The sequence below is a fragment of the Miscanthus floridulus genome, chromosome 6, assembly GCF_019320115.1.
Source record: "Miscanthus floridulus cultivar M001 chromosome 6, ASM1932011v1, whole genome shotgun sequence".
Lineage (NCBI taxonomy): Eukaryota > Viridiplantae > Streptophyta > Magnoliopsida > Poales > Poaceae > Miscanthus > Miscanthus floridulus.
The window spans coordinates 70,627,615-70,653,010 of NC_089585.1; the positions used below are offsets into that span (position 1 = coordinate 70,627,615).

The 25,396-nt window shown below is 50.8% G+C and overlaps 2 protein-coding genes across 2 annotated transcripts; one reads left to right on the forward strand and one right to left on the reverse strand.

The window, feature by feature from the left end:
* Nucleotides 1-454: 454 nt before the first annotated feature.
* On the forward strand, nucleotides 455-2,572 carry LOC136456111 (DCD domain-containing protein NRP-B-like). The gene is made up of 4 exons (XM_066455894.1): nucleotides 455-1,260; nucleotides 1,453-1,553; nucleotides 1,635-1,718; nucleotides 2,247-2,572. Exons 1-4 carry the CDS (start codon nucleotides 567-569, stop codon nucleotides 2,400-2,402), a joined length of 1,035 nt encoding a protein of 344 aa, XP_066311991.1. The 5' UTR covers nucleotides 455-566; the 3' UTR covers nucleotides 2,403-2,572.
* A 1,317-nt stretch (nucleotides 2,573-3,889) lies between these two features.
* Nucleotides 3,890-11,947, reverse strand: LOC136456112 (F-box protein SKIP8-like). The gene is made up of 3 exons (XM_066455895.1): nucleotides 11,213-11,947; nucleotides 9,643-9,839; nucleotides 3,890-4,461 (listed from the first exon to the last, which is right to left on the reverse strand). Exons 1-3 carry the CDS (start codon nucleotides 11,606-11,608, stop codon nucleotides 4,200-4,202), a joined length of 855 nt encoding a protein of 284 aa, XP_066311992.1. The 5' UTR covers nucleotides 11,609-11,947; the 3' UTR covers nucleotides 3,890-4,199.
* Nucleotides 11,948-25,396: the final 13,449 nt, after the last annotated feature.

Genomic DNA, 25,396 nt, shown 5'->3' on the forward strand with positions numbered 1-25,396 from the left:
CCTTCGCGGTGAAGGCTCAAAAGATTCGTCTCGTAATTTACAATCAAATTGTGTAATTAGTTTTTTTTATCTATATTTAATATTCTATGTATGTGTCCAAAAATTTAATGTGATGAAGAGAAAGTAAAAAGACTTATAATCTAAACCAGGCCTAAAGATAAAACAGCCCCGAGAAAAAAAGCCCCTTCGCGGTGAAGGCGTAGACTGAGACAGGGGGTGCCCCCGCCACGTCTCGTCGCCAGGGCGCGACGCGGTTTGGCCAGCTTCCCCGAAGCTTCCCTCCCGCCGCTCCCGGCCCCCGTCCTGCCTGCCAACTGACGCCGAACGCACACGATGACGCGGCCCGCTCCAGTCAGCAGTCACACAAGTCCACAATCACCACCGCCACGGGTACGAGACGAGACGCACCACCCACCAAACGAAGCGGCGATAAAACCGCCCTCGGCACACGCGGCAGCACCTCCACACTTCACTTGGTTGGTGCTTCTCCTTTTTCCATTGCTCTGCTTCGCGTCTCCCTCCCTCCTTAACACAGCAGCGCAGGAGCACAGAGAGCGATCGAGGCCATGGAGGAGGGCTACGACCGCGAGTTCTGGCAGTTCAGCGACACGCTGCGCCTGCAGACGGCCGCCTTCTCCGGCCTCTCCCTCGGCGACTCCATCTGGTCCCCGGCCACCGCTGGCGCCGCCGCGGACCGCCACAACAGCAACAACGACCTATTCGCCGCCGCCACCAAGAACAGCGGCGTCGTCGGCCTCAAACTCAACGATGGCGGACCGGGCCTCATCGGCTCCGGGAAGCTCGCCTTCGGCGGCGGCAAGGCCGACCGCTACAACAACCTCCCCACCACCGAGAAGGCCGCGTCCGTGTACAACAACAGCACTGTCAACGGCGGGTACGCCAAGAACAACAACAATGCCCTGGCGTTCAACAAGATGGGGAGCTACGGCGGCTACAACAGCAACAGCAGCGGTAACAACAACAGCGGGGAGGTGAAGAGTTACTTCAACAAGTCCGCCGGACGGGCGGCGAGCAACAACAGCCACGGGCACGCCGGCGGCAAGAAGGGCGGGGAGTACGGCAATAAGAAGAAGCACGCCAAGAACGATGGCAACAACGGCGGCGGCGCGGGGGCCACGGACAGGCGGTTCAAGACGCTGCCGGCGTCGGAGGCGCTGCCGCGGGGCCAGGCCATCGGCGGCTACATCTTCGTCTGCAACAACGACACCATGGACGAGAACCTCAGGAGGGAGCTCTTCGGTGAGTCACAGACCGATGACTGCAGGCACAAGAATCGAATCCATCTATCTGAATAAATAGGACAGCTGAAAAGGAGCAATATTTATTCATATCTAATACTACTAGTATACTACTATCAATTAACTTGTTGATTGATGATGATGAACACCAGCAGCATACTGATTAGTTGTTCTGTTTCATGGTTGGATGCAGGGCTGCCGTCGAGGTACAGGGACTCGGTGCGGGCCATCCGCCCAGGGCTGCCCCTCTTCCTCTACAACTACTCCACCCACCAGCTCCACGGCATCTTCGAGGTACACTACAATACAGTAGGCGATTCGACGAGGGATCCCCGGATCCTCCCTTGTTCATTGATTGATTCCGATCACCTGCAGGCCGCGAGCTTCGGCGGGACCAACATCGACCCGACGGCGTGGGAGGACAAGAAGTGCCCCGGCGAGTCGCGCTTCCCTGCGCAGGTACCTAATCTGCTTCAATCCAGTCCCTCTAGTCATGGCGGATGATCGATCAGCTCAACCACTAGCGTGACTTCTACACTTGTTTGAATTGTCACCGAACAGTACGACAGATCAAAGGCTAGGGTAGCGACCCATTCACATCACATGTGGCGACGACGTGTGGAGTCGCATAAGATTTCAGGCCCCGGGATCACACCTCAAGAAACATTATAAAATTTGTGTACAAACGCCGTGTGGAACCAAACCGATTGGTTAGTTTAAGTGGAGCGATCGGCCTGCCTGGATTAGTCAGCAGAGAGGTTAGGTCAGCTTGCTTGGTTCCTACGGAGTACTCCAGGTTGCTTGGCCAAGCCGGCAGAGGATCTGGTCGCAGGCCGAAAGAGCATGCGTCAGAGCATCTACATGCTGAAACTGCAAGCGGTGTGAGGATGTCACCTGTAGCTGTAGCCTGTATTCCTCATCTAGGAGTAGTACTCTACTCGTAGTCGAGTTGCCCAAGTGGTGACGCATGGTGCTTGTGATGTGCAGGTGCGGGTGGCAACGCGGAAGATCTACGACCCACTGGAGGAGGACGCCTTCCGCCCCATCCTCCACCACTACGACGGGCCCAAGTTCCGGCTCGAGCTCTCCGTCACCGAGGCCCTCGCCCTCCTCGACATCTTCGCCGACAAGGATGACGCCTGAGCCTGATCGGATCGTCAGGCACTCAGGCTTGGATGAATCATGAATGAACAAATAATGCATGGACATGTATCGTCATGCATGTTCTGTCCTACGAGACGGGAGTATACACACCACCACGGTGGAGTAGTATATTAATAATAATTAATATAATATATATCCACCTTTGTTTAGGCTATCTCCAACAGCACAGACCCAAATCAGAAACTCATTTCATAGTTTAGGTCACGCACAGTAAAAGGATCACGCACCCAAAACTCGCATTCTCCAACAGGGCCTACCCAAAAGCCCGTCCCTCTCTCCTCACTCTCTCCCCCACGCCGCCCGTTCCCGTCCCTCTCTCCCTCTCTGCCCCGGCGCCGCCCCTCCCTCTCTCCCCTCCCTCGTTGAGCACGGCGCCCCTCCCTCCCGGATTTGGCCGGCTGCAGCACCCCTCCCTCCCCTCCCTCTCGGATCTGGCGGTCGCAGGCTAGGACCCCGGATCCCCGCTCGCCACCTCGCCGCCGTACCCGCCGGCCGCGCCTCGAGGCAGACCTCGCCGCGCCGGCTCCCCGCAGCGGTCTGCCTGCGCCAAGCTCGAGCTCCACGGGCTCCTCCTCCGCGTCCGACACTGTCAGCGGGTAGCGGTCCGCCAGCCACTAGTAGAACGCCGGGACTCCCATCTTCGACCGACCTGCTCTGCCGCCGGATCTCCTCCTTGCTCTGGCCTCCCTCTCGCGGGGCGGCGCTTCCGCTAGCTCCTAGCGCCGTAGTGGCGTGCGGTGGTTGCTGCCTCCTCTTTGGTTCGATCTGGGGGACGGAGGAAGGGTGAGGCCTACGGGGGAAGGAGGGCGATGGCCTCGCGCGTGCATGCGGGGCTGCAGTCGGATTGGGCTTCCGTCTCGACGACGTAGATTTGCGTTTCGGCGAGCCTTGTATGTAAAATGGAAAATGGGTGATGTGTTTAGGTCTCCTGTTGGAGTGTTGTGTTTTGGAGGCAAAACACTGTGAATGACATATTTTACGTTTGAGTCACGGTTTGCATGCTCTGTTAAGGGCTATGTATGAGGCACGCGTCCCATTGTTTTGTTTTTATATAACACTTGTGCGATGATTGCAGAGGACTAGCCCTCATTTTTTGTAAGACAAACTCGTACCAAGATATCTGTATTATTCAGGTCCAACTGACATGTATAAACTATCTGTGAAATGATCTGTTCTTGTGCTGTACTACAACTGAACGTAAGGAACGGTCTTTGTTACTCTGTTCAAGCACCAGACGTGTTTCTCTTGGATTGGAATTTGTCCCTGGCGACAATTACAATGCGCACCTCGGCTAGTATAACAACACTGTCTGAATGCTCCAGATTCGAAAGCATCAGCTACCTGCCAGACCATGACTCAGTCCAGTCAGTACAGCAGAAACCATTGAGCTTTCAACCGATTCTAGAAGAGAATTGATCAACGCGCAGCGTCTGGAAGCAGATAAAGTAGCTGCACAACAGAGCACGTCGAAGAACATCACAGTTAGCACCAGATAAATCAAGTCAGCCGCGGCCCACAGGGCCCATAACCTTCCATTCACCGATTTAAGTTTTAATAACACCTAAAACACATTTGTACAAAACTGCGGAATGGAGATCCAGAGGAGTAATATATCAACAGCAGATCCACAACGGAGAAAAAAAAGGGTGGGGGACGGAAATCTCTCCTCAAATACATCCTGACAATCTATCTCCGGTCAAGATGCATACCACATCAAACATTCACCGCCGAATTTTCTTCCCAAAGGTTTCTTCTTGCTTTTCTTCTCCTCCAGCTTCAACCAAACATATTATGCGGAGCAGGGTCAGCCATTAGCGAGCTGTGGTGATGGACCATATACCACCTGCCGTTCCAGAGCTCGTACACGTTGGTCACATGGAACAGCACAGGGTCAACCTCAACATTCGCCTTCATGTTGACCCATGCCACCTCACCGAGCACACGGACACGGACATCCCTTATCTGGAAGGCAATGCCCTGCCCTCCACCTTGGCCCCAGTTGAATAGCAGGCCCCAGCTCTCCATCACTGCGTTGTATCTGAGAAAGAACGGAAATGGATTAGCATCTATGCCACAAGTAAGGCCTGTTAGATAACGCCTCTCCAACAGTTCGATTAGAAAATCAATACTCATAAGGGGAATAAAATAAAAAGGTTTTTTACAATTTCAATACAAAACATTCATCCCAAATACAACACAACAATACTGAAGGTGTTAGCATCTATGACCTGACACACCAAGCCTATAGTCGATGGATTTAGTTCTATACTTATATGGTATGGTTAGGTAGTTAATTAAAGCTACTACAAGACAGCAAACAATGGGTCCCGATATTGCCAAAGCATACAAATTTTAGTTCTCAGTTCTCACAAAAGAAACGGATATTTCAATGTGCACATCTTCATTTATGTTCACAGGTACAAAGGTTATTCAAAAGTGTACTTCATAAGATGAAAACTACATGTGTGCACACTGTTTTAAAAGGCAATCCCCCTAGCCCTCCTAATAAGCAACGAGACTACATGTGTGCACACTGTTTTAAAAGGCAATCCCCCTAGCCCTCCTAATATGCGACCAGACGCTAGATACCCTTCAGCTGCCCATGTAGCATCTAGTGATTTTTCAGACATTTGTGTGTATAACTAGAAACTAGCACTTTTGTCAAAAAAAGATAAATAAATCCAACCGATCTTCAGCATAAGTTGCAAGATCTCAACAGTTGGAGAGGAAAGAACAAAATTGAATACGGAGAAACTCTGAGGATAGAAATAACAGAATGGCAGAAATTGGCATACCTATGCATAGGTGTGACTGTCTAATAGTATTATATGTTAATAAATTATACAAATAACTAGACTTCACAAGTCACAAGCCATTTCTCACGGAGATGGCCACAACTCTATGGTATGGAAGCCTTAAAAAACTTCTAATCTAGCCATGGTCTTATATGTTGTGTCTAAGCAAGCATAATTCATAGTGTGTATGTGCGCCATGGTCTTATATGCTGTCAGCAAGGGCGGTTCATAGTGGGCGTGATTGGTTGGCCATTTCCAGCCGGCACAGGCCAGTGAGATGCAGCTCCATAGCGATTGGTTCGCTGCACAACACGTGCCAGAGCCTGGCCTGCGGCATGCAGCAAGCCCTGCCAAGCCTGGCTGTGGGGAAACGAGAACCGATTCCGTTTCCTCTGAGCCTGGCTCGTGGGGGTGTGAGCGTGCGCTGTGACTCTGCGAGAGAGAACCGGTGCAGCTACAAGCCAGAAAGTAGGCAACCAAATAACATGTGTTCATCTAGTATGTACTAATACAGTCAACCAAACAAAATGATGTTGCACACAACAGGCCTGTCCTAGCTCAGCCAGGCTCATAGGAGCGAGCCATGTTCACCTCGGCAGTCGGCACCAAACCAATCAGGCCCAGTGTGTGTTTTTTTCTGAAGAACTATCAGCAGAGCTTGATTTAGTAAAAGAAACAAAATTAATAGTTATAGTAATTGTGGGGGTATGGCCCCCAAGACATGGGCCGCACCATCAGGAGGTGGCCCGGCCCACAAGATCAAGGACGTGCACGGCGCTGCTCGGCGTGCACCGCAAGACATTGTAAAGTACCAAATAGGCTACTTTACTTGTAACCCTGTCCCTCCAGACTATATAAGGAGAGGCAGGAGTCCCCTAGTGGACACAACGATCTATCAAGATCTATCTACTACATCTCAATACAATACACCAAAGACACATGACGTAGGGTATTACGTCGATCAGACGACCCGAACTTGTCTAAATTGTTGTCTCTGCGCCTTGTGTCACCATCTGGTTCCTGATTACGCGCACCCCCACCGACAAATCTACCATCGCGAGATACCCCTCGGTGGACTGCCGAGCATATTCTGTCGACAGTTGGCGCGCCAGGTATGGGTGTGCGCTTGATCCCATGGCGAGCCAAATGGACCTCAAATTAACAGCGCGTTCTCGTCATCAATCTCAGTGGAGATCCATGTCGGTCCACGACGACGATTAATCGCTGGCTACGCCAGCCCCGCGACAGCAGATCCGATCTCGAAACCACCTCCGAGGTCGTCTTCATCAACAACTCACCGCCCGCCAGCTGCCCGCCGTCAACGCCAACCAGATAGCGCCATACGCCGCCGACCAGACGCTCCGTCTAAAGCTAAGTCACGCTTTAGTATTTTTCTAAATATTCTCCAATCTCCGTATATCACCATGATGTTTCTCCGAACTATTTTCTCCATATTTGCTCTCCAAAGGATTTTCCGAATCCCCGAACAGTCATGTTGATGCTCAGACGCCTCCAGAGACGACCCTGTCTCCGGCTCCTCCCTACACGTGCACTAGCGTCTGCCCTCTGCGTTATGGGTGGTCGGCAGCGGTTCCTTGGTGACGCATGTTCCTCCTACACAGTGCACGGGCTCCGCGCTCGACGTTATGGACTATGGGCTAGCTAGGGCTGGAGACTCAGCTACACACTAACTGTTCGGGCGGTTTATATTAAACATAAATACATTTTCACGCTAACTGATCGCCGAACTGCATACGCCGTTTCATCACCATTGCTGATTTTTCTCCGGAGTTTATTTATTTGTGCGTCATGTACTACCCGTTCTACATGTTTGCATTGCATGATCATCGTCCAGGTGATCGAATCACCTGGTGCTCGGGCTTCCCCACCGATCAACTGGTCGGACCGCTCGGTTCATGGAACTCCATCGCCGACCAGTTGATTGGACTGTTCGCCGCTCGTGCTTCATCGCCAGCTACGCCGGTTACTCCTCAGCGCTCGGATTCTTCGTGCTCGAGGACTAAGTGGGCACACTTCACCGCACAAACGTCGCCAGCTACGCCGGGGACTCCTCGATGCTCGGACATCGCCAGCGACGCCAGGGACTCCTCGGTGCTCGGACATCGCCAGCGACATCGGGGACTCCTCGCTCCTCGGTGCTCGAACATCGCCGCCTACGCCGGGGACTCCTCGCTCCTCGGTGCTCGGACATCGCCAGCGACGCTGGGGACTCCTCGCTCCTCGGTGCTCGGTCATCGCCAGCGACGCCGGGGACTCCTCGCTCCTCGATGCTCGAACATCGCCGCCTACGCCGGGGATTCCTCGCTCCTCGGTGCTCGGACATCGCCGCCTATGCCAGGGACTCCTCGCTCCTCGGTGCTCGGACATCGCCAGCGACGCCGGGGACTCCTCGCTCCTCGGTGCTCGGACATCGCCAGCGACGCCGGGGACTCCTCGCTCCTCGGTGCTCGATCATCGCCAGCGACGCTGGGGACTCCTCGCTCCTCGGTGCTCGGACATTGCCAACTTCGCCGGGGACTCCTCGGTGCTCGGACATCGCCGCCTACGCCGGGGACTCCTCGCTCCTCGGTGCTCGCACCTCGCCAGCTTCGTCGGGGATTCCTCGGTGCTCGGACATCGCCGCCTACGCCGGGGACTCCTCGTTCCTCGGTGCTCGGACATCGCCGCCTACACCGGGGACTCATCGATGCTCGGACATCCCCAGCGACGCCGGGGACTCCTCGCTCCTCGGTGCTCAGTCATCGCCAGCGACGCCGGGGACTCCTCGCTCCTCGGTGCTCGGAAATCGCCAGCTTCGCCGGGGACTCCTTGGCTGCTCGGACATCGTCGCCTACGCCGGGGACTCCTCGCTTCTCAGTGCTCGCACCTCGCCAGCTTCGTCGGGGATTCCTCGGTGCTCGGACATCGCCGCCTACGCCGGGGATTCCTCGGTGCTCGGTCATCGCCAACTACGCCGGAGACTCCTCGGTGCTCGGATCTTGCTATGTCTCATCGGTGTGCTATCAAGCTGCTCCATGCTGTTCGGATCAGGGTGCTGATCTTGGGCGGCGCGTCTAGGGTCTTGATACGCGCATGTCAGACGACGTCAGGCAAGCTTTCTTTTTCTTTGACCCTGCTACAAGATTCATTCTTCATCTTTCAGCAGACTCGGGGACTAAGTGGGCACACTTCACCTTGCGGTGAATGTGCTTGTTCTCATCTCGAGGCTACGCCCGGGGACTGGCTGCCTGCTCGGCTGGTCTTCTACTTTCTGACCCTTGCACCACGTGACTTCATCACCTACTGTCAGGCTCGGGGACTAGCTGTGGGGGTATGGCCCCCAAGACATGGGCCGCACCATCGGAGGTGGCTCGGCCCACAGGATCAAGGCGTGCACCGCAAGACATTGTATAGTACCAAATAGGCTACTTTACTTGTAACCCTTGTCCCTCCAGACTATATAAGGAGAGGCAGGGGTCCCCTAGTGGACACAACGATCTATCAAGATTTATCTACTACATCTCAATACAATACACCAAAGACATAGGACGTAGGGTATTACGTCGAATCAGACGGCCCGAAACATGTCTAAATCGCTGTCTCTGCGCCTTGTGTCACCATCCGGCTCCTGATTACGCGCACCCCCACCGACAAATCTACCATCGCGGGATACCCCTCGGTGGACTGCCGAGCATATTCTGTAGACAGTAATGCATTGGTGTGTCTATATAACAAAAAAAATCATGTGTTGACTCAAAACTTATCTGCTTCTCCACCAATGATTCATAGTGTGTATGTTAGCCTTGTCTCATATGCTGTGTCTAAGCAACCACGATTCATAGTGTGTATTTGTTTTTTTCTGAAGAACTATCAGCAGAGCTTAAAGTTTGTAGAAGAAACAACATTAATCATTACAATAATTCATTGATATGTGTGTGTATATACCAAATAATTCAAGTAATGACTCAAAATTTCTCTGCTTCACCAATGCAATGCAAGGATACCTGTCGGTGTCTCTCTAACAGGTATCAAATTGTATCAAACAAAATTTACTTCACACTGACCTAACATATGCAACGAGTTAAAATTAATTTGCTAAGAACCTTATAACATACTCCATCCATTTCGCAATGTGTCCATGGCCACCCATTGGGCACAGAGCAAGGAAACCTAACATCTATGCAAACGAAGCAATAGATCAGCCACAACTAGGTGCACACCCCTTGGAAGATACAAGTCAACAAGTAAGTCTGTACATGCATTGGTTATTCCCTTCCAAATAAACACCTTGCATTTAAAGTCAACAACATAGGAATCATCGAATGGACAGACTTGTAAATAAACCATAGGCCCACAAAGCAGAAGGATTAGAAACCAGAGAATAATTGGAACTTTGAATCGATCGCAGTGAAGTCAAGACATACCCAGTGCAGAACTCCCCAGTTGCATGAATACACTTGACATAGTCTGCATTAAGCCAAAAACGGCTCATTGCTGGCAAGGACCCTTCCCTGATGATATTGTAGAACTCTGCATTAAGGTTAATGATGGCTTTTGTAGCTGCATAGTATGCCTTCCATCCATTAGGAGGATTTATAGTACCCTGCTCCACCGTAAAATCCTGCAAGAGTTGATTTATTAGATTAAAAGGATGCAAAACAAAGTCAGAAATTATTATTAAAAAAATATTTCATCATAACCACAGGAATTGCCGTTTCAAACAGTCAAAATGCACAACTTCACAGTCACATCAAGGAGGGGAACAAAAGGAGAAATTCAACAAGTTACATCAATAACTTCTTATCCAATTAAAAGGTCATGTAAATTCAAATGGAACACAGAAAACTAACCCATATGTTAGGTTGTGCGGAGAGTTAGAAGGGACGACTGTATGATAAACAAACACAGTATTATGATTTGCTGCCTAAAAACCCGGCAAACAAGGGTACATCCGTACATGTACACAATACAAACTTTCTTGCTTGTCATAGGCAGTCCCATGCCTATCAACATGGGAAGATTGTGAAAACACCAGGAAAGATTCGGAAACTGAAACAAGGTGAAGTCCTTCACGTCATATCTGGGTAACTTCCCTTCAGTTCAGAAATGGAAGTAGATGCCATGGCAAAGTTCAGGCCATCCCGTGTGTCCGATGAGAGCTATGGACGTTCACAACGGCTTACCAAAAATTTCAGTTGCTGAGAGTAGGGATGAAAACGACCGGAAACGGTCGGTTCCGATATTTGCTATGCAGAAACGATTCTCGGTCGGTCGGAAACTCACCATATTTTCATTTTAACTATTTATTAACGGCATATAAGAAATTAAAAAATCAAAAGTTGAAATAAGGTAATGGTTAAAAACTGTCATAAAAGATATCACTATTTCGGGAAATGAGTCCCGATAAACGAAATCTTCCATTCTCACTTTCATCCCAAACTGAGAGAAATCCATATGGATTCCGGATAGAATAAGGCCCTCTTTGGCAGGGCTGCGGCGGGCTCCGGCTCCTGCACTATAGCAGGGTGTCGGCCGCCCAGTGGCCGACAGGTGCCTACAGGAGCCGGAGCCACGGAGCCAGAAAAACGAGCTTCTCCGGCTCCAGGTTGTGTCAGTGAGAGAGCAAAGGAGGGGAGAGAAAAACGGCTCTGGTGAACAGTAACCAGGGTGTCGGACCCTGTCGGCCGACAGGGCGGAGCCGGAGCCCTACCAAAGAGGCCCTAACCGTACAAAGAAAATATCCTATCCACATGAGCTTTTGAATTAGGTCGTTCCATATCTCAACCCCTATCCTACCCTCTTCGTCCCTCGATGACCCTAACGATACAATTGTATGCACCAGCAGAAAGGTAATACACCCAAACCTCAAGACAGTGATGGTACATTTACAATGGAAACAAGCAGGGACGGATAGACTACATTGCCAATCAGACAGTAGAGCAGTCAAGGGGAAGTTCAGGGAGGGTTGTGGGCGCATCAGGCCCAGCAGCACACCTTGTGGTACAGTGCCTTCCAGGCGCCGTCGTCGTCGGCCGCGCGGCGCATGGCGGAGTTGGTCATGGAGAGACGGCAGAGGCTGGTGTAGTCGAGGTAGCTGAGCGCGTGGGTGGTGATCTCGGGCACGAGCTGCTCCATCATGGAGGGCGCCTCCGGCGGAGCTGGCTCTGACGCCTTCTTCTTGTTCTCCCCGCCCACAGCCATGTCGCCGTTGGCGGACTTGGCGTCGCGGCAGCCGCAGGAGGCGCAGCCGCAGCAGTTGGCGGGAGGGGATCGGTGCTTCTTTAAGGATGCGGGGGAGGAGGAGGAAGAGGAGCGGAAGACCCAGAAGGCGCAGGCGAGGCAGCAGACGGCGGTGGCACCGGCGGCGATCAGGACTCGGGCGCCGTCCATGCGGATGCGGACATCCAGGTCGCGGGGGCGTCTACGGCGGCGGGGGAAGAAGAGGAGGTCAGGGTGTGGGGGTAGGGTTTGGACGGCATCCCATCACACGGAGGAGGCTAGGGTTTTGTCGTTTGGGTTGGGAGGAGACGAGATGGGGAATGAATGAGCACGGAGCACGGAGCACGCGGGGGAGGGTTTCCGTTTCGGATCGAGGAAGACGAACGGAGAATGGATGCGATGCCACTTGTGAACGGGGTTGGGTTGGCAACTCTGTTGGTTCTTCTGTCAACACTATTCATCTCCCTATATTTTAAGGTGCGTTTAATTTGATGGGTATCCTTGAGGGCTCGTTCGGTAGGCGGGGATTTAGCCCTTGAATCATTCCGGTTTGCTGAAGCTTATATAAATTACATAACTAATCCAACTGGATTCTTTCCGGAAGATGATTTTGTCGAGAACCGAACAAGCCCTAAATGGGAAATGGCAGTCCATAGGCAAACGGTGTTTAGTTCACTAGCGAGTTAAACATGGATATCCTTGACAGGAGAATAATCTTTTAGATGTTGGATATCCTGTCAACAACAAAAATTGTCTGGTTTTCTAATCTATGTAATTAGTAAATAATTAAGGATTATTAGTATGTTATATTATTGCTTAGTAATTATGGGCCTGTTTGGTAGAGCTTCACCAAGAAAAAAGATGAATCTGGATCAGTGATTCACCTGGATCCATCGTGGAGCAGCTCCACCATGGATCTAGGATTCACCAAAGTGTTTGGTACAGCTCCACCAACATCTCTATCTCACTTCCACCTTGACCCCACACGTCAGGGAGCATAATGCAAAAATATAGACTTCATCTTCTTCCTCCCGACATTTCACACGCAGGAAGTACGTGAGCTCGTGGCCACGGCTTGGGCGCGGCCTCGGCGGGCGCGGCCCCAGAGCTCGCTGCCATGGCCATGGCGAGCGCTCGGCCAGGAACTAGCAGCCACGCCATGGAGGGCACGCGGCCCGACAGGCGCGGCGCAGGGAGTGCGGGGAGCACGGGCCAGTAGGGCCGGCGGCGTAGGGCGCGCGTTCGCAGGCGTCTCAGTGGCTCAATGGCATGGCGGCTCAGTGGCAGGCGGCTCAGGCGGCGTAGGGCGCGCGTTCGCAGGCGGCTCAGTGGCACGCGGCCCGACAGGCGCGGCGCAAGGAGTGCGCGTTCGCAGATGGTCGCAACGGAGAAGAACGGGAAAAGAAAGAACGAACCGTTTTTTCCCACTTATCAGTGGCATGGTGGGTAATTTTTCCCAACTCCACAAAACTTGGATTTGGTGGAGCACCCCCTGAGGTGCTCCACCAATTTAGTGAATCTGGGGCCAGATCCACCCTTTTAGTGGATAAGATCCACGGTGAAGTTGGTAGAGCTAGAACCGTTTGGCAAAAAAAAGTGGATCTGAATCTAGTTTTGGTGAATCCGGAGCTGACGAATCTCTACCAAACAGGCCCTATGATGGCAAAGTTAATTTTGATAAGTGTTAATATATTGATTAGTGCATGTTTTGTATGTCAATTAGGATAATAGTGGTGCTAATTAGTATGATATAGTCACTAATTGTCGGGGACCAATACTAGGGTACCCGAAGAGGAGCTAATAACCATCAACATTGATTCGCCCGAGCAGTTAAGAACATGATTACAGCTCCACCGACCCCAGGTGCGCAAACTCCACCTCGCTCGACCCCTAAGGGTTGACTCCGCCTCGCCCAACACCGAGGCCGCGGGCTCCGCCTCGCCCGACACCGAGGTCGCGGGCTCCGCCTCTCCCGACCCCTGAGGATGGCTTCGCCTCGCCCGACACCGAGGCTGTGGGCTCTGCCTTGCTCAACCTCTGAGGGCTGGCTCCGCCTCGCCCGACACCGAGGCTGCGGAGGTCCGCCTCGCCCAACCCATGAGGGCGGGCTCTGCCTCGCTCGACCTCTGGGGGCAGGCTTCGTCTCGCCCGACACTAAGGCCACGGGCTCTGCCTCGCTCGACCTCTAAGGGCTAGCTCCGCCTCGCCCGACCCTTGGGTTTGGGCTCTGCCTCGCTCGAGCCTTGGGTTTGCGCTCCGCCTGGCCCGGCCTCTATGGAGGAACTCCGCCTCGCCCGACCCCGAGGCCAGAGGCTCCGTCTCGCTTGACGGAGACCCATACCACCGTCAACCACCCCAAGTCTAAGCGTATGGGCCTGGGTCAAAGCTCTGACATCAGGGAGGTGATCGGCACGCCCCGATATAACCCGTGGCCATGACGGGCCACACCTGGGGATTCACATTAGGAATAACGTCGGGCATACTGGTGTTGTTCTGACTAACCCTCGTACAAGCACTGACAGGCGCATCAGTTCACCACGATGTCCGCTAGGACGGAGTGAAGCGCCACGACCGGGAGACGACGCCTGCGCATGGCACTAAAGACGGACAGGGCCATGACGTGGAGCTATCCCTGTTGATGTCTACAGGGTTGGCAGGACCCACGTGAAGGAAAAGAAGGACCCGACGATCCTTGGGGACTTCTTCTCCTTATCATTCTTCTCTTTTCCCTCAACTGTAACCCGTGCTTTCCCTTGGCCTATAAAAGAGAAAGTAGGACGTCTCATGAAGGGGACAGGAGTCGGATGAACGATCGCAACACATTGCATCGAACCATCGGACTTGAATCTGATCGATCCATCAAACCCTGAACACGTAGCCAAGCAGTGATCGAGCTCTCAGCACTCATTCGTTCCTTCCACCAGAGACTTGGGACCTGTCCCTCTCCTGACCCTTTGTAACCCCTACTACGAACTTTTCAGTGCTAGTAACATGAGTAGCAGCAATGAACTGGACGTAGGAACATTCTACCCGAACTAGTATAATCCTCGTGTTCTCTTAGCACACCATCCAGACAGACGCGCAATATTAGAAATTTACTAGCCAGTGGCTACTCGAAACACCGATAGTTGGCATGCTAGGTAGGGGGCTTTTGCGTGTCTCGATGTCCACTTCAGGCCTCGGATGGCTAGTCACAACCTCCGCTGGGTCCTAGATGCACATGTGCGCTTCGGGGACCTAGACTTCATCGTCACAACGGAGGGAGAGTTGGCAATGGCTCCCGCCGCCGTCCAACCTCTCCACTCTAACGGCCTCGACGTGATCGCCGAGGCACTTGAGGAGCTACAACTGCACGCACCGGAGGCCCGTGCCTCCAGAAGCAACTAGCCCCTCGACTTCAACTATGGGAGGTTAGAGCACCAGCTCGGCGCCACCACCTCACCTTCTCATTCGCCAACGTCATAGCGCAGCTTACCAGAGGAGAGCCGCTCTCTTCAGAATACCTCATCCGGAGCGCCCCGACAGCGCTCCCGTTCGATCTCTGCAACACTGCAGAGACCGATGGCCACCTTATGCCACGACATACGCCTCCGTCCTCTACGAACGATGAGTTCGTTGGGATGACCGAATATGTCTGGGAGTCTTTCCACGACCTCCTCACAGGAGAATCAGAGTCGCCCTCTAGCTCTGACTCTAGCAGGGGGAGCCATCACCCCTCTCGTGAGTGTTTCATGGTGGGTACCCCCGAGGGACACGTCGAAAGCATCCATGAAGAGGAGGCTACCCCTACAAATGACATCAACGATGAGGTCGAGGGGGAGATAGGGGCCCCACCTTGCCTACGGGTGGAGCATCTCAAGGCCTGGCACCTAGAGCTCAAGGAAGCACGACTCCAGCTCGAGCAGGAACACGTGGAGCTCGATCAGGAGATTGAGCGCCACAGAGACGGTGGACACGCGCATGCCATGGCCCGCGACGTGAACCAGAGGATCATCGTGGATGATGAAGCCCTCCCACACTTCGCTCGAGCGAGCCAGAACATCGCGACCTTACTCCGTGGGCTTCTAGGGCAAGCGACGCCTAAGGATCGTCGGGCCCACCATGAGATTTGCATGCTGCTTGAGCGTGCAGTAGCGTAGCAGGCCAAGAGCTCACTTTCTTGGCGACACAAGCTCGATGCCAGCCAGCGCACGCTCTCAAAGCGACCCAACAAGGATGCGTTAGTCCACCAGGCACCACAAGGCGGCAGGCAGCTCACTGCGGTCCTAGTGCATGAGCGTCTCGACCACAACCGTGACGCACGCGACACCCTCGACGCCCGCAGATGTACCCACGATGATCCGAGAGAGAAAGCTAGCCATGGCTATCACCCTTATTGTGGCAGATGCTACAACAGCGGCAAGGATCGAAGCTCAAGCCCTGGTCTACCGAGGCCTCAGACCTTTGGACGACACATCCTCAACGTCGCCTTCCCACCAAGGTACCGACCACCCACCAATATCCCAAAATACTCTGGGGAAACGAACCCTAGATTGTGGCTCGAGGATTATTGGCTTACCTACCAAGATGGTGGAGCAGATAATGACGACTTCATTATCCACAACTCTCCATTGTTCCTAGCCGATTCGACACGGATATGGTTGAAACACCTTCCGCCCAATAGAATCTAAAGTTAGGCGGACCTAAAAGAGATCTTTGTGAGGAACTTCTAGGGCACATATAAATGCCCTAGGAACCCATGGGATCTCAAGAACGGCCAACAAAAGGCTAGAGAAACCCTTCGTGGGTACATCTGGCGCTTCTCCTGGTAGTGCAACGAGCTGCCTAACATCACCGACATCGACATTATAGGAGCTTTCCTATATAGGACCACCTATGAGTCCCTGATTCACAAGCTAGGATGTAAGGACCTGCTAACCACCAAAGAGCTCATCAACATCGCCACCAGCCACGCCTCGGGTGAGGAGGCAGTCAGAGCGATCTTCAACCGCTTAAAAGGTAAGGCGTGTAACACCCTAGGTGTTTGGCTTCCACAAAATTGCATTTCATTTCATAAACATATGCATCATCTATCTCATCATGTCATTGTCACTGAAACATACATATGCAACATTCGCAAATTCTATTTGTTTCATACTTGATTGCTTATGAATGGTAGTAGTGCAACATGTGAATGAAACATGAGTTTCTTATACCTTGAAACATGGCAACATGGTAGGAATGTGGCAAGTTAAAATTGCAACAAAAGTAATGAAACATGTGAAACATGGAATTGCAACATTTGAGTGAATTGCTTGTTTTGTTGCTTCATCACATGTGATCATTAGAAATTGGTATAGCACTTGTGTAAAGTGGTTGATTATGGTCTAATACACCTTAACTACACTTAGGGTAATTGTTGGAACATTGTTCATGTGGATCAAAATGACAAAAATGCCCTCAAGTGGAGGTTTGACTTTGAATGACCCTTAGAGTGCCACTGTTTGACTGATTCAAAAGACCAACTTAGAGACCTTGCATGGCTGTGCACCCTTTACCAAAGTTGTAGCTAATTTATCAAGGAACAAAAGTTGTTTTATGATCAACTCATGAAAATGTGTGGAACAGCCTCAAACATGGCCCACAAGTCATTATTGATGGTGGATTCAACACTGAAAAATGTTTCTAAGTCCTAACTGCATTTTCAGTTGGATCAAGCCAACTTTGGCTTGATGTAACTTATGATCCATGGCGAATTAGATGATGGTCCTTGAAAAGAAATTGTAGATGGATGGTAGACCTACAATTTTCATGTACACTATTTTTGCAATGGACCAATGGTTTAGCCATATTAAAACGATGAAGTCGCGTTGTCAGGCGATTCCCGTTGTCTGAATGTGAGCTACAGTAACTGACAGTCATTAGACAACGAATGCCATGTGTTCACCACCCATCACCCATCTTCTGCTTGAGCTACCACGCACCGCAGGCATCCTGGCGCTGTTGGCCATGACATGAGCACCCCGCGCGCCTGCTCGACGCACTCATCTACTCCATTTGCTTCTCTTTCGCCTCCACCGCGCGTAGCACTAAAGCCGTAGCCACTCCTCCATTTCCGACCGAGCATCGCTGTTGCATTGCGCGCTCGCCACTACAAAAATGCGTCGACCATCTTGCCCCTAGCTTCGCCGTGATCTCCTCTACCACCTCCACCTCTCAGTCGGGTCGTTTGAGTCTTGGTAAGGGCGTATTCACCATTTCTTCCACTGCCACCATGGCGGGACCTCGCCAGAGTTGGCGCTCCATGCGGCCAACTGCCACCGCAGCCTTACCATCCTCTCTCTCCCTTGCGCTAGCTCCTGTGAGTGCTGCTGATGCTCGTAGGGTCACCCACTAGAGCCGTGACGCCGTCGTCTCACCGGAGCCGGCCAAGCCGTGGTCGTGCGCCGCCATGGCCATCCCTCTAGATACGGTAATAGCCAAAATTGATGGCACCGCTAGATGCGCATGGATGAGGCAAACACCGTAGCACCGATGGACTCGCCGGAGATGTCACCGGCGACGAGTTGCGCTGTCGTCTCTTCTTCCTCCCCTGTCTGTCTCTCTGACGCGTGAGTCCCTTTGTCAGTCGCTGATGCGGAGGCGGGAGCGAGTCTTGGGCCGCGCCAGCGCATGCATGGTGGGCCATCGTTTCTTTCGGGCCGGCCCAGCTGTAGGATTAGGTTTTCCATTTCCTGTTTGTTTTATTCTTTTCACAGATTTGTGTATAGATTCAAAAATATGTATCTCCTAGTTGGTAGATTCAAATGATGTGGTTCCAATTTTGTTGAGTTCATGATAATGTCTAGTTTTTATTAAAAATATAATTTATGCCATGTTCTGTTATGAAAAATGGAGTTGCTAATTATCTCTTTTAATCATGAAGGAAATAGGGGTAATTATATCTTTTTCTATGTAGCTCCAAATGGCATGAAATTTTTATGGTGTACTGCTCATATCATGAATAGCTTGTAGTTAAATTTTCATACATTTTGGACACTGTATGTAGGAGTTAGAAAATTCTCTTGTTTGCATGGATGGATCTTGTGTGAATTTTTATAATTTTTCTATAGATCCAGTAAAGGTAAAATTTGGTGAGTGCTATTCTTATGCTAGAATGATACTAGGAAAAATGTGAAATCTGTTGCTTGACACTTTTCATTAGGGTTTCCTAATTATGCTTGAAATAGACATGCCACCTGTTATTTTGGATACAGCAAGTTCTGCTTGCCCAATGGCTTTGAAAATTTTATGGTAGTCTATGTGAAGCCTGAGATAGCTACTGTAATTTTTGTAGATTTTTCTAAATAGTTTTACTATATATTGGTTTAATCACCTAATTAACTAAATAAATTAGAAAAGGGCATTAAATAATTTATTTAGAAGTTGGCACTATACTTTCTGATGTTCCTCTGGTATGTGCCACAAGTTGGTAAACTTGGTTTGGTCCAATTATGCTTTTGCATCATCACTAAATAATTAATTTAGTAGACCTGTCATTTCTGGATAGATTCTAGGTTTACTTGAATTTGATTTGGTTAACATAAGAATCATGCTTTGATGTTTACAAATGATTTGTAGAGAATTTCATAAGCTTTTCAGAATGTCCTCATGCAAGTCATTTGAATTTATAGAACTCTGGTTGTGATTGAATTAAGGAACTACTCGTTTGCATGTAAAGCCTTAACTTTGATTTAAGTATGCCTTTACTATTGCCTAAGCTTATGGTAATGTTCCTAGGTGTTAGGCCTTTAACTGAAGATGATCACCTTTATCTTAGGTTATGCAAGTTAGGTAAGTAGATCTCGTTCTTCAAGTTAAGTTAGATACATGTTTTAAAGTGATTTGAATAGAGCTATTCTTAATCGGTAAACGAGTGTCCAGTGATGTTTCGTTAAACACTTACTGTGATCCATTCATCATGAGCATCATGTCATTCCTTATGCATCCATGATATTTATCTTGTGCATCGGCATGCAATAGGTGTACCGGAAGGTGTGACACTGCTAGAATTCGAGGAACCGAGCGGGGAGCAGCAGCAGCCAACACTGGAGCTTTAGGAGGTGCAGCCCACGGCTGAGGTGCCAGACGAGGTCGCCGTTGAGTGCCCGGATCATCGTCCGTGCAACTTTGTGAAAGGCAAGCCTCGGAGCATATTAAGCCTCCTAATTTCTGAAATGCAGTTAAAGTATTATTGTTACATATATATATTGTTGCATTAAGTTTAGGTGTTGGATGCAAACATTGCTGCATTGGTTATCCAATCCTTGTCCAGATATTGATACCCTGAATCCTATGTAGCTCAGGTTCGTGTAGTGCTTAGCCCTGCTTAAACGTGGTAGAACGTCGGGTGATTTCCTAGTCACCTGCGAGATATAGGGATATACATGTGGCACAGTTGGCTATATTTGCTATCATGGAAAAGAACCTGTCTTAACTTGAAATGAAGACCGAGCGGAGGCTTACCGGTTTGCAGTGACTCCATCTATGTTGCTTAAGGACTGAATCTTGGAGCCTTTCCTGTTCATGTTGAACGCATGCCTCTCTCTTAGTTGGCTGGGTCTGGAGACCGACCACAGAGCTGAGTAGCTCACCTCAGGCCGGGAGTCGATAAGTATAAAGTACGCCTCGGATGGGAGCCGTAGGCGTGAGTCCGAGGGCAGGTGATTTAAAAGTCCTGATTGTCCTGGCAGAAGGGTAATCCCTGAGAGCATTGGCGCTGATTGAACCTGTGAATTTGGTTCCTAAGTTGTCTCAAAGGTGACCCACAGCTACCCTTGCAAAGTATGCTAGGGTGAGAGTTAGGAATACCCCCTCAGCTGAGTTGTAATTCGATTCGAGTCGCCGTCTCTCTCGGTTAGTGAGAACTTGATGGGCTTATCTCCAAAGTAGATACACTAAATAACATAATGGTTCAGAAATGATGATATGATGATGACAACCTTATTATACCTGATATGGTTAATATTGTTTGCTCCTAATAAGTGAGTGCTCTAGTACAGGTGCAAATCTAGTGGACAGGTAAATGATAATAAACTTGATGCGAAGTTTAAATTGGTTACTTTATTCATAAGCTCTTTTATGCAACTGTGTCCAGCTAGCCCACCTCATAAGCCTTGCATGACCCTTGGTGTCTTTTATTTTTGGTTTTGATGGGTAAGTCTAGCTGAGTACCTTCTCGTACTCAGGGTTTATCTCCCATCTGTTGTAGATGACCAGTTCTACTTTGGTTGCTGCAAGTATTGCCTTCTCCCGGCTGGGGATGAAGACTAGACCATTGGGTGTGGTCTCTCATAGTTCTCGTATCTAAAGATACTTTTGTGGGACATGACTGAGGTCTGTCAATGTATTTGAAACTATGAAGTTATGTACTAAACTATGTTGCTTCCGCAAACTTTGAACTTGGTTTGTAATATTTTATTTGAACTCTGATGGATGTAATCCGAATGCTACTTGTGAAATGTTATAACAAATGATGTGTTGTGTTGAATCACTACGGTCTTGGTTTGTATGTCAAGAGTTGGTTGAAATCCTTCGTGATTTCTAGACTACCGGGATTATGGGAGCTTAAGTACAGGAATTTGATCACTTCGGTGATTATTTTTGTACTTACGTTCTTATGATTTGGTTGGTTCTGTTATAGCGAAGCGGGACAAGGACATCGGTGAAGGCGCCTCCAACTATTCCATCAAGAAGATCTACAAGCGGCAGCACGAGGGCTTGTTTGTGGCCACCGCCGACCGCAACAGGGGCCAGAATCCCATGGAGGGTACTCTGGACCACTTTGAGAAGCTGCTCGAAGGGCCATGCCCAAACCATTCCTTCCCCATGAAGCATCTATACAAGGAGTATGGCCTCATGAAGCGGTTCTTGTCCGAAGGCTTCAACAAGGGGGAGCATGGGAAGGACCCCAACCCAACCATGGACGATGCTGAGGGTACAGACAGTGGCTTTCCGATGTCAGATGGCTGCCTCATGATATTCAGAAGGTTGGCGACCTATGACCCCAAGCATCGCTAGAAGCTCGTGTGTTGTAAGGTCTATACAGCTGAGTCGACCGCGCCTACCTTCCTTCAGTGGTTAGAGTCCGCCATAACCTTTGATCAGACCAACCACCCAGAGAGCGTCCCGCAACCGGGGATGTATCCGCTCATGGTCGACCTGATCATTGGCACAAAGTGGCCCTCTAAGGTACTGATGGATGGAGGCAGCAACCTCAACATCATGTACGCCGAGACGCTCGATGCCATGAGCATCAGCCGATCCCACATCCGACTGACCAGAGCACCTTTCCATGGCATCATACCTAAAAAGTAGGCCATGCCACTTGGGTAGATTGATCTTTCCCATCACCTTTAGGGATCCTTCTAATTATAGGACGGAGACCCTCACCTTCGAGGTGGTTGGGTTCCATGGAATCTACCACGCCATCTTAGGACGTCCATGCTACGCAAAGTCCGTGCCCGTCCCCAACTACACCTACCTCAAGCTAAAGATGCCGGGCCCAAGGTGGGGTCATCACCGTCAGCACCTCATTTCAACGCTCCTATGAGTGTAAGGTCGAATGTTGTGATCACGCCACGATAATCGTCGCCTCCAAGGAGCTTGTGGCCATTAGGAAGGAGGTCGCCGAAGAAACACCTGACCACCAGTGGTCGGCCGGGTCTTTCAAGCTGGTGGAGGGCACTAAGGAGGTCCTCATAGACCCTAGTGGCTCCAAAGGCAAAGTGGTGTGCATTGGCACCGCTGCTTTCCTCCAAATACGAAAGCGTGCTCGTCGACTTCCTCCGCGTCAACAAAGACATCTTTGCGTGGAAACCCTTAGACACGCTAGGCATTTCGAGAGAAGTCACCAAGCATACCATGAAGATCAAGCCAGGCTCCAAGCCGATGAAGCAGCGCTTGTGTCGCTTCAACGAGGGGAAACGCAGAGCCATCGGTGAGGAGATCACAAAACTTTTGGTGTCTAGGTTCATCAAGGAAGTGTACCACCCCGAGTGGTTAGCCAATCCTGTTCTTGTATGAAAGAAGAGTAGGAAATAGAGAATGTGTGCTGACTACACAGGTCTCAACAAAGCGTATCTGAAGGATCCGTTTCCTTTGCCACGTATAGACCAAGTAGTCGACTCTTACCTTACTGTGTGAAACCCCTTACTTCCTTGATGCGTACTTCGAGTACCATCAAATCATGATGAAAGAGTCCGACTAGCTTACAACATCTTTCATCACCCCCTTTGGATTATTCTGCTACGTCACAATGCCATTCGGTCTGAAGAACGCTAGGGCCATATACCAGCGTTGTCTGCTCAAGTGTTTCGAAGACCTCATTGGGCAAACCATTGAGGCCTACGTGGATGACATTGTGGTCAAGTCCAAACGAGCTGACCAAGTCGTAGATGACCTTGAGCAGACCTTTACAAAACTCCAAGCAAATGGCATTAATCTCAACCCCAAGAAGTGTGTTTTTGGGGCCCCGAGGGGTATGCTGCTTGGGTTTCATCGTCTCCGTGCGCAGCATCAAAGCCAACCCAGAGAAGATCTCGGCCATCACAAGGATGAGCCCGATTCAGAACATAAAGGGAGTACAACGAGTTATGGGGTGCCTCGCCAGTGCTCAGCCATTTCATCTCATGCCTCGATGAATGAGGCCTCCTCCTTTATCAACTTCTGAAGAAGGCCGACCATTTCAAATGGACGCCCGAGGCCCAAGAGGCGCTTAACACTGCTCAAGCAACTTCTGATGAAGGCCCCGATCTTGGTTCCTTCGACCGACAGGAGAACCACTTCTGCTCTACATTGTGGCCACCATGTAGGTGGTCAGTGCCCTCAAAGTACAGCACTTAGTGTACTTCATTAGCGAAGGTCCTGTCTAAATCTAAGACCCGCTACCCCTAAATCCAGAAGCTCCTATACGCTGTCCTCATCACCAAGAGGAAGCTGTGCCACTACTTCGAGACATATTCGGTGATAGGTCATGACGTCCTTCCCCCTCGGCAAGGTCATCCAAAAACTAGGATGCTACAGGAAGGATCACGAAGTGGGCACTCGAGCTAATGGGTCAAGGCATTGTGTATGCCTTCTTGAATGACCATCAAGTCCCAAGTGCTGGCTGATTTTGTTAAAGAGTGGACCGAGGTCCAAATGCCACCAGCGGTCATTCGACCAAGAGTACTAGACAGATGTACTTCGACTGGATCACTGATGAAGAAAGGCATAGGTGTAGGGCTAGTCTTTGTTTCGCCCCTTGGGGTACTCATGAGGTACATGGTTCGCATCTATTCCCCCTTATCCAACAATGTGGCCGAATATGAGGAGCTCATCAATGGCCTACGCATCACCATCAAGCTTGGTATCTGATGCCTCGATGTCCGAGGGCGACTCCTAGCTGGTCATCAACCAAGTCATGAAGGAGTCAAGCTACCATAATGCTAAGATTGTTGCGTACTATCGAGAAGTCAGCCAGCTAGAGGACAAGTTCAACGGCCTTGAGCTCAATCACATCCCAAGGCGTCTCAATGAGGCGGTCGACACACTGGCAAAAGCGACATCCAACTGAGAGCTAGTGCTAATAGGTGTCTTTGCCAATGATCAACATAGGCCCTCAGTCAGCTATAAGGAGCCAGAACAAGCCGGTGATGGGCCAGCCCACCCTAGGCTCAGGGGCTGACCAACCATTGGTTCCATCCGTACCCCAAAGTCATAGGAGCTTGACAAGGATCTAGTGACAGGGCCCGACCCTCCAGTCGACTAGAAGACGCCTTACCTCGACTACCTCCTCTGTGAGGCGCTATCGACTGGACAAGATGGAGGCTCGACGGCTCACGCGTCACACCAAGTCCTTCATCCTTATTGAGGATGAACTCTACAAGTGAAGCCACACTAGGATCCTGCTAGTGCTGCATCCCTATCGAATAGGGGAAGCGGCTTTTGAGCGACATCCATGGTGGGGTCTGTGGTCACCATGCTGCGTCGAGACCCCTCGTTAGAAATGCATTCTAACAAGGCTTCTACTAGTCAACCACAGTAGCCGACACCAAACAGATTGTGCGCACCTATGAAGGGTGTCAGTACTATGCTCGATAGACCCACCTACCAGCCCAAGCACTCTAGATGATCCCCATCACATGTTCATTCGTGGTCTAGGGGCTTGATCTAGTTGGGCCTCCCAAAAGAGAGCTTAGGGGGCTATACCCACTTGCTTGTCAGCGTAGACAAGTTTACAAAGTGGATAGAGGCCCGACCGATCTTCGCGATCAAGCTGAGCAGGCTATGCTGTTCTTCCTCGACATCGTCCATTGCTTTGGGGTCCCAAACTCCATCATCATGGACAATAGCACACAATTCACCAGAAAGAAGTTCCTCTGATTCTGCGATGAATACCACATCTACTTCAATTGGGCCACCGTGGCACACCCCTGCACGAACGGGCAGGTCGAGTGCGCGAACGGGATAGTCCTACAGGGCCTCAAGCCTAGGATCTTCAACCGGTTAAACAAGTTTGGTGGATGATGGGTCACCGAGCTTCCCGCGGTGCTCTGGAGCCTGAGGACGATCCCCAGCCAGGCCACCGGCTACATGCCATTCTTCATGGTCTATGGTTCCAAGGCTATCCTCCCGACCGACCTCGACTATGGAGTGCCAAGGGTCAGGGCGTATGACAAACAGGGAGCCAAGGCATCCCTCAAGGACACCATGAACTAGCTAGATGAAGCATGCGACGCTTGCCCTCCTTCGCTTAGCCATGTACCAGTAAGCGTTGTGATAGGTACCACAGCCGTCGAGTGCAAGGTCAGGCCTTCAACATCAGAGACCTAGTCCTCCGCCTCATCCAGAGTAGCAAGGATCGGCACAAGCTCTCTCCGCCATGGGAGAGACCATACGTCATTGCGGAGGTGCTCTGGTCAGGCGCCTACAAGCTTAAGACCATCGACGGCGAGGTCT